Here is a 14,428-nt window from a genome sequence, read left to right as displayed (position 1 = left end):
ATTCTTATTATTCCCTTTTAACTTTTTTTCCCATTTGCAGGAATATGTTTCCACCTAATATTCTTGAAGCCTGCCTCAGACAAGTAAGCAGATAGTTTCAGTAGATTATATTCCGTAATGTTTTACATTTCTTTTGATGCAAACTGACAATGTTTTCTTTTCTCTAGTACTCTACAATATTAATAAAGCCAGAGAATATGACAAACGACACTGGTGAGTCATAAGAAATTTTTAAGAATTAAAATTCTTAATGAATGTATGTATGTTATTAGATGTTTAAAAACTAAATAATGTAAAATGAAACTTAGAATTTTAATACACTTAGCGAATTTTAGCATATTTCATGCATTTTTTATGTCAAAAATACTTTTTGTCAGAATAAGCATTAGAAAAATATGCCAATATGTTACTTAACAGTTTTCGAATAATTAATTTTTAGTTCCTGATAAAATTGCGTCCATCATAGTATACATTATTGCTAATCGATGGCATATAAAATCTTTTACTTAAGCTTGCTATTATAGAAGTGCTTTGCTCAATATAGTGTAAAGTTAGTTACTTAAAAATATCAACCTCTGATACTTTTGCAACGAGTCTTATTTTATAGCATAAATCTAAAAATAAAACAGGTGCTAGAACATCCCATAATTGATCGATTACAAAATTTCTAATTTTATTTCCTATGTGCATTATCGTCAGCATCCAAAATAAAATTGAACGGTTATTACGAAATATTATAGTTAAACATAGATTGAAAGGCCCTCTGTATATTTTTCTGCTTAATTTTTTTCAGACGATATTATATTCTTAAATATTTTGATATTTTTGTGTTTGTATTATTTTCAAAAATGAAAACGGAAAAGCAGAATCAAACGTTTCTGCTTTGAAATACTTTTGGGCTTGAGTTATAATTTTGTAAAAAAAAAAAAAAAAAAAAGACTTAGATTATGAAGTAGCAACAGCAGATATTTTATTTTTATTGAAACAGAACGAAACATTTGTATTATGTTTTCAACAACACGGAAGGAGAGCTGTTGGAAACTCTCATTTCCTGCTTGTCGCAACGTTAAAAAAATAGTTGTAAAATTATTTTGTTTGATTGTAGCTTACGTCTTGAAAAAATAACTAGCTAGCTAAACGAAAAATATCATTAAATGTTTTGTATTTTGAAACTTCTCAATTTTTAATTTTGTTAATTAAAAAAATTAATAATAAAATACTCTTTGAGCCGATATATTATAATCTTACGTTTTCAGGTAGGAAGTTTGTCACATTGATTTCCTTTTCCGTATACTTGCGTGGAATATGATTGACAGTTTTATCAAATTTTATAACGACAGGGACATTTTCTCTTTCGAAACTCTACCCAATCATTCTGAATATCTTTAGCAAATGTCAGGCAATAATCCGTTAGCATTGAAAAGTACCCTTTATCCTGGACTGTCTTATCTGGTCTCTGATGAAAATGATACTAAGGTTCAAAGTATTTTATACATGTGAAAGGAGCTTCATGTTTTCATACTCTTCCTTCACATGGACACCATAGAAATGTTCAAGGGAGTCAAGTCCATACTTCAAAGAATATTTCGATTGTAATTTTTCTGAGATTTTGTTTCTCAAAAACGTTCATAAAATCTTAAAGAATTTGCGAATGGAGGAGATCTGTAGCTTTTTCTAAAAAGGTATATGGCATAGGTTTAAGATAACCTGCAAGTTTAGAGTTATAAAATAATACCAAAACCGCATTTACGTTATGCAAATATGTGTACTTTCAGACGAAGCATATCTTGTACTAAGACCCTGAACCTTACTTGTACAGAGGGTCGTTCGCATTTTATGGAAACGATTTAGATAATTTACCACTATACTATGTACTATTTAATACTATGTACGCAAAACGTATTTCTTGCGGTGATCTGCGCCTACCTGATAACCATGATTCTTAGTTGTAGCTCTAGCTCTATTTTCTATGAAAGTAAACCTTTTCTTAACACTGTCATACCAATTTTATCCGTCTTCTCTTCGGCCTTTTCTAAAGTCCATTCAGTGCTCTTGAATACCGTTTTTCTAAGGCTCGTTTTAACAAACCGAAAGCGCAAAATTCCATAGGAGAAGTGTCAGACAATTTTACAGGTATTTCATTAAAATGGGATACATTTTATTCCCGTTTAATATTAATTCTTTACTATATAGCCGCAGTTGACTTAGGCTTTGTCCGTACGAAACTAAACTTAAATATTCCATATAAGGCTGGCGTTTCTTCTTCAAGAATTGAAAATATTTTTCTGAGACTACAGTGAATAAATCTTAGCCTCACATGAGATTTTTTTAAAATTTTGATTTACCGTTGTAGCAAAATCGTGATTTTATAATCAATCCCATTGGGGACTTTTCTGTACATTTGAAGAAGCCATTTCGTTCGGTCAATTTCATCAGCTGAACAATACAAAATTAATCTTCTTTCTATTGCAGTCACTTAATATTCCTCCACTGGTAGTTTGGTCCTGATCTCGAAACCCGGCGAACAGGCTAACTGCGTCGGCGTTTCGTGTTTTTTCCATGTGCAAGGTGGATACGAGCCAACTTCCTTCAGGAAGTCCTCCACGAAGACATCCCTCTCCCTTTGGCAGATAGCCCTCGAGTTTTTTGCATGCCACAAATGTCCATTTATCAGCTGGGGGTTTTCCGTATAAATTTCTACAATTTGTTTTTTTTTCCGCAATATGCTTTGTAAAAGCAGATGAACTTTAAGTTTAAACATCGTTCTTAACTTTACATTTTTATGAATGCTTTTACTTACAGTGCTAAAAGGCATTCCCATTTCCAATACAATGGATCATGGATCTTAGAGTCAGTAGATTTTCTTTCAGGATCACTTTCATAGTATTTGCCCGCTTTCGAACAGTCCTAGGATGCAGTCTTGCGGGCATTTTTCTTCATATTTAGCTACACATTTTTTCCTTTCAGTTTTAGGCCCATCAGCAGGTGAGCCGTAAAGTCGTTGAACACTAATAGTTCGGTTCTCGTTCAAATCCCGGCGAACGGGCTGGCTGCATGGCAGTTTTCTTGGTCTTCCCTATGTGGAACACAGATATATAAGTAAATTTCCCTTAGAAAATCCTACACGAAGACATTCCCCTCCTTATGAAGATAGCCCTCCAGTGCTTTGATATAGTTAAATAAACCAAGCCAAAATTTCAGATTAAATATACTTGAAATATCTTTCTTTGAAATGCAGCAACCTTGATTTTTACCCCGGTTTGCTATTTATTGATACGAATATTGTTCCGCGGGAAGTGCATTAACCCTCCAGCCATCTATGAATTTCGGAAGCCATTTTCAAAATAAATTTCTTATTTTGCGTTCCAATCAAAACAAAAAAGTAGCAGACAATTATATTGAAAATGTCCAAATCTTTATCTTAAAATGCTACAGAAAATTTAAATAGAAAAGCATTTCCAGAAAGTACGCATGATCTTCTGTGTATCACGAAAAACGAATCGTTTCATATTGTTTTAAATCCGATTTATTGCTTACAGTGGATCACAGACGGTTGTTGGTACCTATGATAGTAAATATTTATTTTTCTTATAAAGGGGTGTGAGTGTTACTGAATATTGCATACAACATATTTGTCTTGTTTCTTGTTGTTTATTTTTCTAGTCTTTTCATTTTATATGTATTTTGATATGAAGATATGCTGTATGTCCCTTGTCTAATTGCACTTTATGTACAACTTGAAATGCTATTTATTAGAGTATCAAAATGCACTACACTGCTCCTGTTAGTAATATAATAGTTATTATTTTTATGCACTTCTAGGTATTATCTATTTGACTGGCATTTCGAACATTTAATTTTCAGTCCGTATTGTTTATTATAAGTTTTAACTGTGCCTTTTTTGCACGCGTGCACACTCATTGTCAACAACGTCAGCACATATGGTAAATTAGTGCAATCACCGCACAAGCTTTACAACGCTCCTGTGTATCATTTGTCACATCTTCTTATTTCATACTTAGGTCTAGTTCTTTAAATTTCATAAAATTACGAATCGCATTTTCCGTATATCCTAGTTTATTAAATCTTGCTGCACGACTGAGGATGTTAGTAAATTCTACTGATTGCAGGTATAATGGTTAAAAACGCTGCTTGCCTTATCGATTGACCTCGGTTCGAATCTCTAAATCATGGATATTTGTAAGAATATAGTGTTCGTGCGCAAGGGGGCACTCAAAATACACGGCGAGCCAGAAGTTCTTTCTAAAGGTTGGCGGAAAGGGAGGAAAAGGGAAAGACTCTCCCACCGCTTCCTGGAGTGTTCTCTCTCAGGACTGGAGCGGATTTGCTCAGTTAGTGAGCGAAACTGTATATATATGTGCAACGGGGAAATTCTGGTGCCCCGTCCATTTCTACCTGTACGTGCTGGTGAGGTAAATTAGCTATACGCTTAGACGCTGATAAGCTGCACTGCCAGCGGAATAAAAGGGATGATCTTCAACAACACTGAGCGGATCTGGACTTAATCATGATGCCAAAGTGCCCAAGCTATTAACTACAGATGCCTTCTTCCTCTTGGCTATCTTTAATTTGTGGACCTGATTTGAATAGTTATCTCGATATCAGGAGAATAAGCAACATAATAGTTATCACATTGCTAATATAACTAATAGAAGACTTTTCAAACTTCCCTATATTATGTACTCCAGATAATGAATGTTTTTGTAACTCTTCTACCTGTAATAGTTTATAATTGGTACCAAAATGAGAATCTGTGATAATAATAAAATTCTGTAGTTGCCCACAGATTGCAAACATTGATAAGTTTTTTCCAAAATCAGCTACATTGATTGTTGATGTTAGAGTTTACTAACATTATAGTAATGCATTTTGCTTTCAAGGGTAAATTTATCATTCGCAAATGATAAATACGTAATATGTTAATTTTAGTTAAGAAGAAAGGTAAGACTTTACTTTTACTGTAGTTTTATAAGGTATTTCTCCTGCCTTCCTAGCGTGCCTTCGTAGTGCAGTCGTTCTGCAGGCTAGACCGGTATTCCAGAGGACCGTGGTTCGATTCCCGGCGAAGGCGTTTGCTCATTTTTCATCTTGCCTGCTTCCCCCAAATACCTAATATCTCTACAGTTTTGTCTTAAATTTCATGGTACATGATGACCCAGGTAAACGTAGCTTGCCTCGAGTAATAATATGATAAGATAGGCACTATCTTTCTGACATGCCTATCTTAAAGAAGTGTATAGGAAGGCAAAATAAATATAAAACACAACTTTATTCGGCTACATCAAGTCAGCGGAAAGGCATAAAGAGACAAAAATGGCCAAACTTTCGTGAGCCACTTTCTAGATTTCTATAATAATAAGTAGTGGTGATACCATTTGTTAACTAAAGATTAATTAATTATTTATTCCTTTTATATTATCCTTCGCAGGAAATCTACGCGAATGGGCGTGGGAAGGTAAGATGGTAGGACAGACGAACATTTTGGGAGTCGTCGTGGCTGCCGTTGTGTTGGGCATAACTCTTGGAAAAATGGGCAAGAAAGGAAAACCTCTTCTCGACCTCTTCACCTCCCTGGGTGAAGCCATAATGATTATTACCAGATGTGTGATTTGGTAAGTAATTAGTGTTTCTTTTATTATTTTCGCAAACATTAACCAAGTCACATGACTAAAGAGCTTAAGTTATACTTTTTAAATCCTGCGACAGATCAGGTACCATCACCTGTTTTTACTCGCTGGCTTTCAACTGCTTTTTCTTAGATGGTAAATATTCTTTTCAATTCATTTTACGGTTCATTTCAGAGTCCTTCGAAATGGAGGCTAAAGATATTTGTTGAAGAGAACTTTGCTAGTCGTAGGGGTAGCTGTTTATTAGTTGAATACTTGAGAAGCAAGCAAGGACTTTCTGCCTGAAAAAAGGGAACCTTCGCGGAAGATTTCCTGAGAAAAATAGCTCATATTCACATCATACACGAGGGAAAATATGGAAAAGCCCATACAGACAGCCATTTTGCCACAATAAAAACAATGATCCTACCATCAGCCTTCAGCGCTCTTATCTGCTTGGCCACCAATGGACGTTTAAGGGATAGAGAGAAAACACCGAAATGTATATAGGAAATAAGAATGTGTTTGAACATTTCGTCAAGTAAACCTTTTTACGATCACTTTCTTGCACAAACGTTAAGCCTCTTCACAATATTCATGTCAGATCATGTCAGTCAACTCTTCATACATGTTAGTTCAAGTTGTATGTATGGAGTTCAAGACTCATTTTTTATTCATTCAAGCTGTAACTTAAAAAAAAAAAAAAATTGAAACAACTTATAGAGTTGCCAGTAATGTGCGTGCAATACTCTTTTTCTACTAAACACATGATCTTATACACTTCACCTCACGTATAATGGCAGGAATTAATGCATGTTTCGTCAGGTTTGTTTTTGTCCCTATAAATACATGAGAAACATTAAATTACTATCTTCCTGTTTTCGAAATTCATGATGAACTTTAATTGACAATTCAATGTTATTAAATGCAAATGGAATTAATATTTACTTAAAAATTTTAATGCGCAGTCGTTTCCAGTTTTTTTAGTCTAACTTTTCAAAATTTCAAAAACGGTATTTAATTTTAGTTTTTCTTTAATTATAATTATAAAATTTTTGCTTTACTTATAATTTGCTTAAAAGGCTAACTGAATGAAGAAAAAATTAAAAGGAAGCAGCGCGTCAATAAAAATTGGGAAATTTTAATGTAATGACTTGTTTAATGAACTTGCATGGTTAAATTTCATTAGGTATTAAACAAGCACTTATTTAACTATCCTGCGTTTAGATTACAAGTTCTTGTCTTCTCAGTTACTTGAAGTCTGAAAATCCAAGAATGAGAAAAATGAAACAGTTTTAAGAAGAAACTTAAAGAAAAACTATTTCTTAACTACAACTAAAATTTAAGAACTAGCCACTGCTATTTGCGAGGTCTCAATAAATTCAAATATTTAAATGCAATAGATTCCACTTCATGTGATCGTGGTTATTGTTATCACTCGGATATTATCATTGAATTGCTGAAGTCTTTCCCTTTTGTACACGAAAAGACAGAAAAGGCATAGCATATTGTGATCAACAGTTTTGATAATGTGATTAAAATATTACAGGAACTGTATTTGGCGATAATTTAAAAATCTTATTACTGTAAATTATTTATTTTACTACTGATATTTTTAAACTGTTGTCAAATAAAGTCATGAAAGATTATATAAAAATTTCATAATAACAGGTAAATTTCTCCAAGTAAGGTATTAAGTAGCCGGACAGTTTGATTTTAGTTAATTATTTAAAATTACTCAAAAGCACAGCCTTAGTTTAACGCAGATTTGTATAACTCTGTCGATTTTGAGGGCAATCAAACACAGGTTCCTCTTCTTCAAGAGAAAAAAATTCTGCAAAATTTTAGAAAGAAGTTTTTTCCCACATTGAAAGGGGGGGGGAGAATTCCTTGATATTATCTAGTCAAACTAAGATTAATTTTTTCCGACTAATTTGAAGTTTCACATTTCACATTCACTTCAATGAAGGATGCTCTCCAAGTATTCAAATTGGGGATACAACATCTATAAAATAATTTTCAGAAATGCTATGAACTTTTGGATTAAAGACATTAAGAACAGTTCATCAATAAGCTTTTGCATTTTGCTAATTAAAACTCTGGAAGAAGTATCTATTTATATATTTTTAGTTAGTCTCATATTAAAGGTGAAGGCTCTTGCTATTTTGAAGGCTATTTTTTCTCATCGTTTAATGTTATCATTTGATTAATGTTATAAAATAGCCGTGGACAAATGTGATTACTTTCAGCGGCGCCTATTATATATATAAAACAACAGTTAACTTTCAATGCTTTGCTGGAGTTAACACTGGGTAACAAAACTTCTCATAAATACAAAAATTATTCACCAAAATCATCACTCACACACAGGTGGGCTTCTCAGGAATAATATTACGAGGCGTATTCGGAAACTAAGTACCGTTTTGAAAAAAAAAAAAAAAAAAAAAAGTAAAAAAATTTTTTTGAATCCAATTTTATTTTTACATGAAAATACATGTCTTAAACTATTTTTCAACATAGTTTCCGCCAATGATCAAACACTTGTCATAGCGGGTGACCAGTTTTTGTATACCATCGTCAAAGAAACTTCCCGCCAGTTTCGATAACCACGACTCCACAGCATTTTTCGTCAGATCCAAAGCGCTTGCCACCAAGCTCGCGCTTCATGTGCAGGAACAAGTGATAGTCGGACGGCACCAAGTCCGGGCTGTACGGCGGGTGATCGAACTGCTCCCAATGAAACTGTCGTATTAACGATTGAGTGACATCAGCAGTATTTGGCCGAGCATTGTCATGGAGCAATACAATTCCTTTACTGAGCATTCCTCTTCGTTTGTTTTGAATGGCACGCCTTAGTTTTGTTAAAATCTCACAATATCGTGCCGCATTAATGGTTTCACCTCTGGGAAGAAATTCAGTAAGCAAAACGCCTTTCCTATTCCAGAAGACAGCGCACATGACTTTTTGTGATGACATTGTGACTTTGAACTTTTGTTTTTTCGGAGAATGAGTGTGTCTCCACTCCATCGATTGTTGTTTCGATTCTGGTGTGAAATGACACACCCAAGTTTCATCACCTGTCACAATTTGGTTTAAAAAGTTTTCTCCCTCATCACTGTACCGCTTGAGAAATGTCAGGGCACTACCAAGTCGCTTTGTTTTGTGAACATCAGTGAGCATTTTTGAAACCCATAGGGAACACAGTTTGCAATAATTCAAGCGGTCAGACACATTTTCGAACAAAACAGTACGTGAAATTTGTGGAAATGCCTCTGAAAGAGTTGTCATTGTGAAGCGTCTGTTCTCATGAATTGCTTCATCAACTTTCCTTACCAAATCATCGGTGACAACAGAAGGCCGACCACTCCGAGCCTCGGCGTGGACATTTGTTCGACCTGCATTAAACATTCTTACCCACTTTCTCACCATTCCATCACTTATCGCGTATTCAACGTAAACTTCTGTCACTTGAAGATAAATTTCGGCCGGTTTAACATTCCTCGCGTTCAAAAATTTAATCACGGCACGAATCTCTCAGTCAGCGGGAGAACTAATTGTCTTAAACATTTTGAATGTGCACAACAAACTGAAAACACAACATAGAGCAAACAAAATGGCGACAATTGAAAGTCAGTGAACAAGAAAGACTATTGCGCATGCGCGGGACGCCTACCACAGCGCTGCGACGGCGCGAGAATGAAACGGTACTTAGTTTCCGAATACGCTACGTATAACGGTAGCAAACGAAAAGGTATGGAAAATAATAAAAGTAAAAATAACATGTTAGCTGAAGTAAACATTAACAGAGCAAATTTTACTCATGTGACTTCTGTGTTGTCGTATTTGTAAAATTTACTATTGTGATATTTTCCTAAAACTTAAGTTTCCGTTGTTATCGTTTAGGTTATCACCACTAGGTGTACTGTTTCTCGTTGCTAGCAAAATCATGGAAATGGAGGACCTTGCTCTGATCGCTGGTCAAGTGGGTATGTACTCCGTGACGGTTCTCGCAGGTATTCTTATCCATGGCTTCATCGTCCTGCCGCTCATCTACTTCGTTCTAGTGAGGAAGAATCCTTTGACTTTCATGATCAGGATGGGACAAGCATTAGCAACTGCCTTCGGGACTGCTTCAAGGTAAGGATCTTTCTTCATGCTTCTTAAACTTAGGTATATTTAAGTAGCTTAGAGTGATTATTGCCTTGAAAACTGATACCAAAAGGAGATTAATGTTAAAAGATATAATTCAAATTTAAAGCGATGCCTGTCGTTCACTTTCAACAGTGTGCATCATTTGACATTACCTTTTTTAAAGCCGGATAACACATTTATTATATTATTACTTCTTCAATACAACCTGTTGTATATGGTCTCCTCATATTCAGGGTGTTGCTATCACCTCTCAAGTTATTGCATTTGTATAATCCCTCCTTTTGTGTTTCTGTTTTAGGTTCTAAATAATGAGAATTCTCAGAAGTGTATTTTTAAAAAATTATGTATATTCTTGAATTACCTCGAAAGGTTATCGCGATCAAAAAAACTACAGTGTTTCTCCGAAACTAACTGTATGTAATTTAGGCTCATTTTTGAAGGAGTCGCATTTATTAAGACCATTAAATATTCATCTTCAGCTTTTAAAGTGATTTGACGTTTATTTTAAAGGAAATGATTTTTTTTTCCTGATAAGTTTCACTAAAGCGCTTTAATGTTTTACAATGCCACGTACTTGTCTTTGGCAGAATTACTACTTTAGCTTGCATTTCAATAAATTTTATGAGCTATTTGGAATAAATCTGGTAAATAAATTAAAATAAAATATTAAAAAAAAATTACCAGAATTTAAAGTTGCTTTTGAACTCGAGTCTTAACTTTGACTAATATAATTTAATGGAAACCATCTTAGCCATATTATTAAAAAGTATGAATTATATATTACAATTTTCTATTTTAGGAACATAAGGAGTCTGTTATGACGATTTATTTATATTAAAAATGGCAGCCAATTGGACATTACGTCATTAGATTTGGTTCTTGGCAATACGATCAATTACAATTATTTCTAGGTACAATAAATATGTTATCCTATACTGTTGCCATAAAAATAAAAAAATATTGTCGTTGCCACAAAAAATAAAAACTTGAAAAATAGGGTCGTTGCCACAGAATAAAAACGAAACTGTGCATGACGTCATTTCGTCTACGTCATCCAATCCATCTACGTCACTTCCGGTTCTCACGTGATCCAAGATAGGCAATGCGATCGATAAAAAATAGTAAAACACATTCGTCTAAATGATTAGCAGTCAACATTTGTGTAAATGATCTTCATTCATCTGTCTAAATCATTAGTCGAAAAGAAACAATCTCTCAATGGGGAATCCGAAGTTACGGATGGATTCGTACTTTCGTCTTTCCCAAAATTTTCCGTTACATTTTTGCATCCAAAGACTTGTATAACTTTTCGTTACTTCGTTTCTTCTTCCGTTACACAATTGCAATCACTGCATGAGAAGTCTAATATAACAATTCGTTACTTCTTCCGTTACGTGTCTGCAATAACTCTGTATGAAAAGTATAGTATAACTCTTCGTTACTTCGTTCATTTTTCTGGTTCCTTTTTCTGTAACATGTTTACAATAACTGCATGAAAAGTGTAACATATTTTTTATTACTTTTTCTGTTGCATGTTTGCAATGACTCTGCATGAAAAGTCAAGCATAACCTTTCGTTACTTCTTCTGTTACACGTTCGCAATGACTTTGCCTGAAAAAGCTACTCTAACTTTACGTTACTCTTTCTGTCATATATTTTCATTGGGTCTGCATGAAAAGTCCAGTATAACTAGTACTTATTTTTAAAATGTAACTTTCGTTATATATTTGCAATGAATCTGCATAAAAAGTGTAGTGCAACTTTCATTTGTCAGCAGCTTTCAAGAGTGGAAGTTAGTGATCATGTTAGTTTTCTCTACTATAATAGTTCATTTTCTTTTCATTACTCAGGAAAGATTTTTTAAACTTCCCTAATATGATCCCTAATCTTCCTGATATGAATTTTAAGTTAAAGAACAAGTACTTACGTATTATTTCGTCTACCGAGAAACTTGGGAACCATCGAACCCTTAAAGCTAGCAAAGATCTCGCCAAATTTACGCCAGTGGTTTCTGTGAAATTCTGAACCACACTTCTGTTTGCAATGCAGAGACATTAGGTATTTTTGGAAAAGCCGGAGAGATAAAAAATTAACAATGTCTTCCCCGGGAACCGAACCACGGACCTCTGGATACCGGCCCAGCATGCAGAACCACTACACCACGAAGGCACGCTAGGAAGGCGGGAGAAATACCTTATAGCAACTCTTACAATCAGACATTCGTCAGTCTCTCTTTACAAACAAAAAATATAGTCATTGCTGCAGAAGTATTTGATCTACTTCCTTTTTGTGCTGCATAAAAAGGCTTTCATCGATTTCTAATATTTCGTTTGACCTCTGATATTATCAAAAGCTTCGCTTAGAGTACAAATTTCTCTCAGATTATTGTTCCCAACTATTACTGTTCTGACAGCCATATCCAACTGTTCTTTTTTCTCATCCAACAGACATTGATTCTCTGAACCAGCTACAAAAGAGCCGAAGTGTAGTCACAAAATGTGGTTCTATAAAGCTCTAAAACTCATTTTTTTTCCAAAACTAAATGAAAATAGAGCAAAAACAATTGATATTCTTGCTCATGAAAACAAAGGCTGTCTTATCGAAAATAAATTGAGCGTCATATCAAACGAAAGTGCAGATTTTATGAGTGTGTTCCTATCCATAATTAGGGCTAAATCACGCTGGCTGGGGACAGTTTCACGGTCGATAGGATATTACGTAAATATAAAAAGTGAATCCAGAATACATAAAGTCATTTGTTTTTTAAAAATTAATGTAGACCTAAAATTTCAGATAAGAATGCATATTATGGTATTTAATTAAGAGTTTTTGTCTCTTAAGGTAAAAGATTATGCTTTTGCCATGAAGCTCACTCAAGTAGTAGGAAACCAGGGTGATCCAAACATGGTATTAATCAGATTTTCAAAAAGTGTTGAAATTCCAAAACGGATATTAAAGGCAAAATGTTTCGATGAATGGCAGCCTTATACTTTTACAAGTAATATATTACTTGGAATCTCAGTAGCAGTTTATGCTGTTAGCTTTAAAACTGTTTGTTTAGTGCAAAATGGAGATACGCTTTCCCATTCAGAAGAAATTGTTACAAATGAGCACTACTTCATTCTGTATTCGTCAGTACCAAAAGTACATATATATATATGTATAAATGTATGTATGTCTGCTTTTGAACAATTCAAAATTTACCCAGATAGTTTAACGCTTAAAGAATCAAGATAATATTGAATACCTGGACCTGCTCATAATTAAACACAACAAAATTAAATTATATGATAAAAGGAGGGCATTCCAGTTTGATACACAGGTAGCATCTTTACACTCAACTTTACATTGTATTAGCGCCCTCTATTTATACAGTTAGCAGTAACAAACTAATCATTTCATCTTGTTTAGCATATGCTAGTCCTTCTCAGAAAAACAAATCTGTAGTTCTAGGTAAGTTAAATTAAAACTTGCTATTCACTAGCCTTATTATTATTATTATTATTTATTTTTGATAGGTTGTATATAGTTTATTTTAGGTTTACATGCATACGTGTTGGGGAAGTTTCCAGTAGGCAAGAGTATCTAAATTACTTTGGTTTTCTAAAAAATTTGGTTTTCTACTATTAACTGACATTTAATTAATTAGTCATTTTCTTGCTAATTTCTAAAAATTCCAATATTTTAATTTTCTTTTTAGTAATTCACCGCATTTGGTTTTACTTTTGGTTTTGAATTTTACTTTTACTCTTGTCTATAACGATGACGAAACACGAATTGAGTAATTGAAGAGTTAGGTTTGGGGGCAACTTCCCCTTGATAAGTCTGTCTCCTGCCTGGTCAACAATTATTCACTTATGCAATTTAATGTTTTGAAATAATATATTTTTTATGGTTTTAGATACGTGTACTTAATTTACATATGCTCTTAGAATTTAAATGATATTGTAAATTAGTTAGCAGCATTAAAATTTAATTTTTATTTATTTATTTATTTATTTATTACAATTAAATTTCTTAATTAATTTTTTTTACGAATACAGAATATTTATTAAATTCAAATTTCATTCCCTGCAGCAACGGCGCAAGAGGATTATTTAAATTTAATTTAACTTCTTGTGAAACAATATATATATATATATATATATACATTTATATACATTTATATATACCCAATCTTACTCTGCTTAATAGTCCTTAACTGGTCTTTATTTTCGCAATCCTTCGTCGTAGACATGTACTTCCATTTGCAGAAGTGTATTAAATAAGGAAAATTTTCATGTCTTGAAAATTTCAAATTTCAAATAGTTAATTTTTTCTGACAAGTAACGAAATCTAACTTTTAATGAGGTCTTCCGTTTCCTATACTTATATTTAGGAAAGTTTTTTCCTCGTCATCAAAAAAATAAAATTACAAGAAATTTTGCTCTTGTACTACGAAACTGACTGAGATATTTAATTTCAAAATTTGCAATTTTTTATGTCATTTGCAAATTTCGCTGAGGGATTGGTTAATTAAGTTAGAATGATTCAAGGTAATAAGTTTAAATGAAGTGCAGCAAAAACTGTGTATAATTTAAAAGGCCGTACAAGGAAGTCCCCATCAATTTTTTCTGATTGTCTGTGAACTTATTTAATAGCACCAGACT

General features: G+C 33.5%; 1 protein-coding gene across 2 annotated transcripts in view; it reads left to right on the top strand.

Moving 5' to 3' along the window:
* Window positions 1-14,428, top strand: part of LOC118185998 (excitatory amino acid transporter 1-like) — a 159,577-nt gene that overhangs the window by 135,541 nt on the left and 9,608 nt on the right. For both annotated transcript variants that reach the window (XM_085823798.1, XM_035355978.2), the window contains exons 4-7: window positions 41-83; window positions 168-213; window positions 5,450-5,633; window positions 9,531-9,764. In XM_085823798.1, coding sequence (XP_085679924.1) covers window positions 41-83; window positions 168-213; window positions 5,450-5,633; window positions 9,531-9,764 — 507 coding nt within the window. The remainder of the gene's footprint in view (window positions 1-40; window positions 84-167; window positions 214-5,449; window positions 5,634-9,530; window positions 9,765-14,428) is intronic.

This window comes from Stegodyphus dumicola, chromosome 9, assembly GCF_044657685.1.
Source record: "Stegodyphus dumicola isolate Sdum_Otavi_A_Nest chromosome 9, ASM4465768v1".
Classification (NCBI taxonomy): Eukaryota; Metazoa; Arthropoda; class Arachnida; order Araneae; family Eresidae; genus Stegodyphus; species Stegodyphus dumicola.
This window is presented reverse-complemented; position numbering and strand designations above follow the sequence as displayed.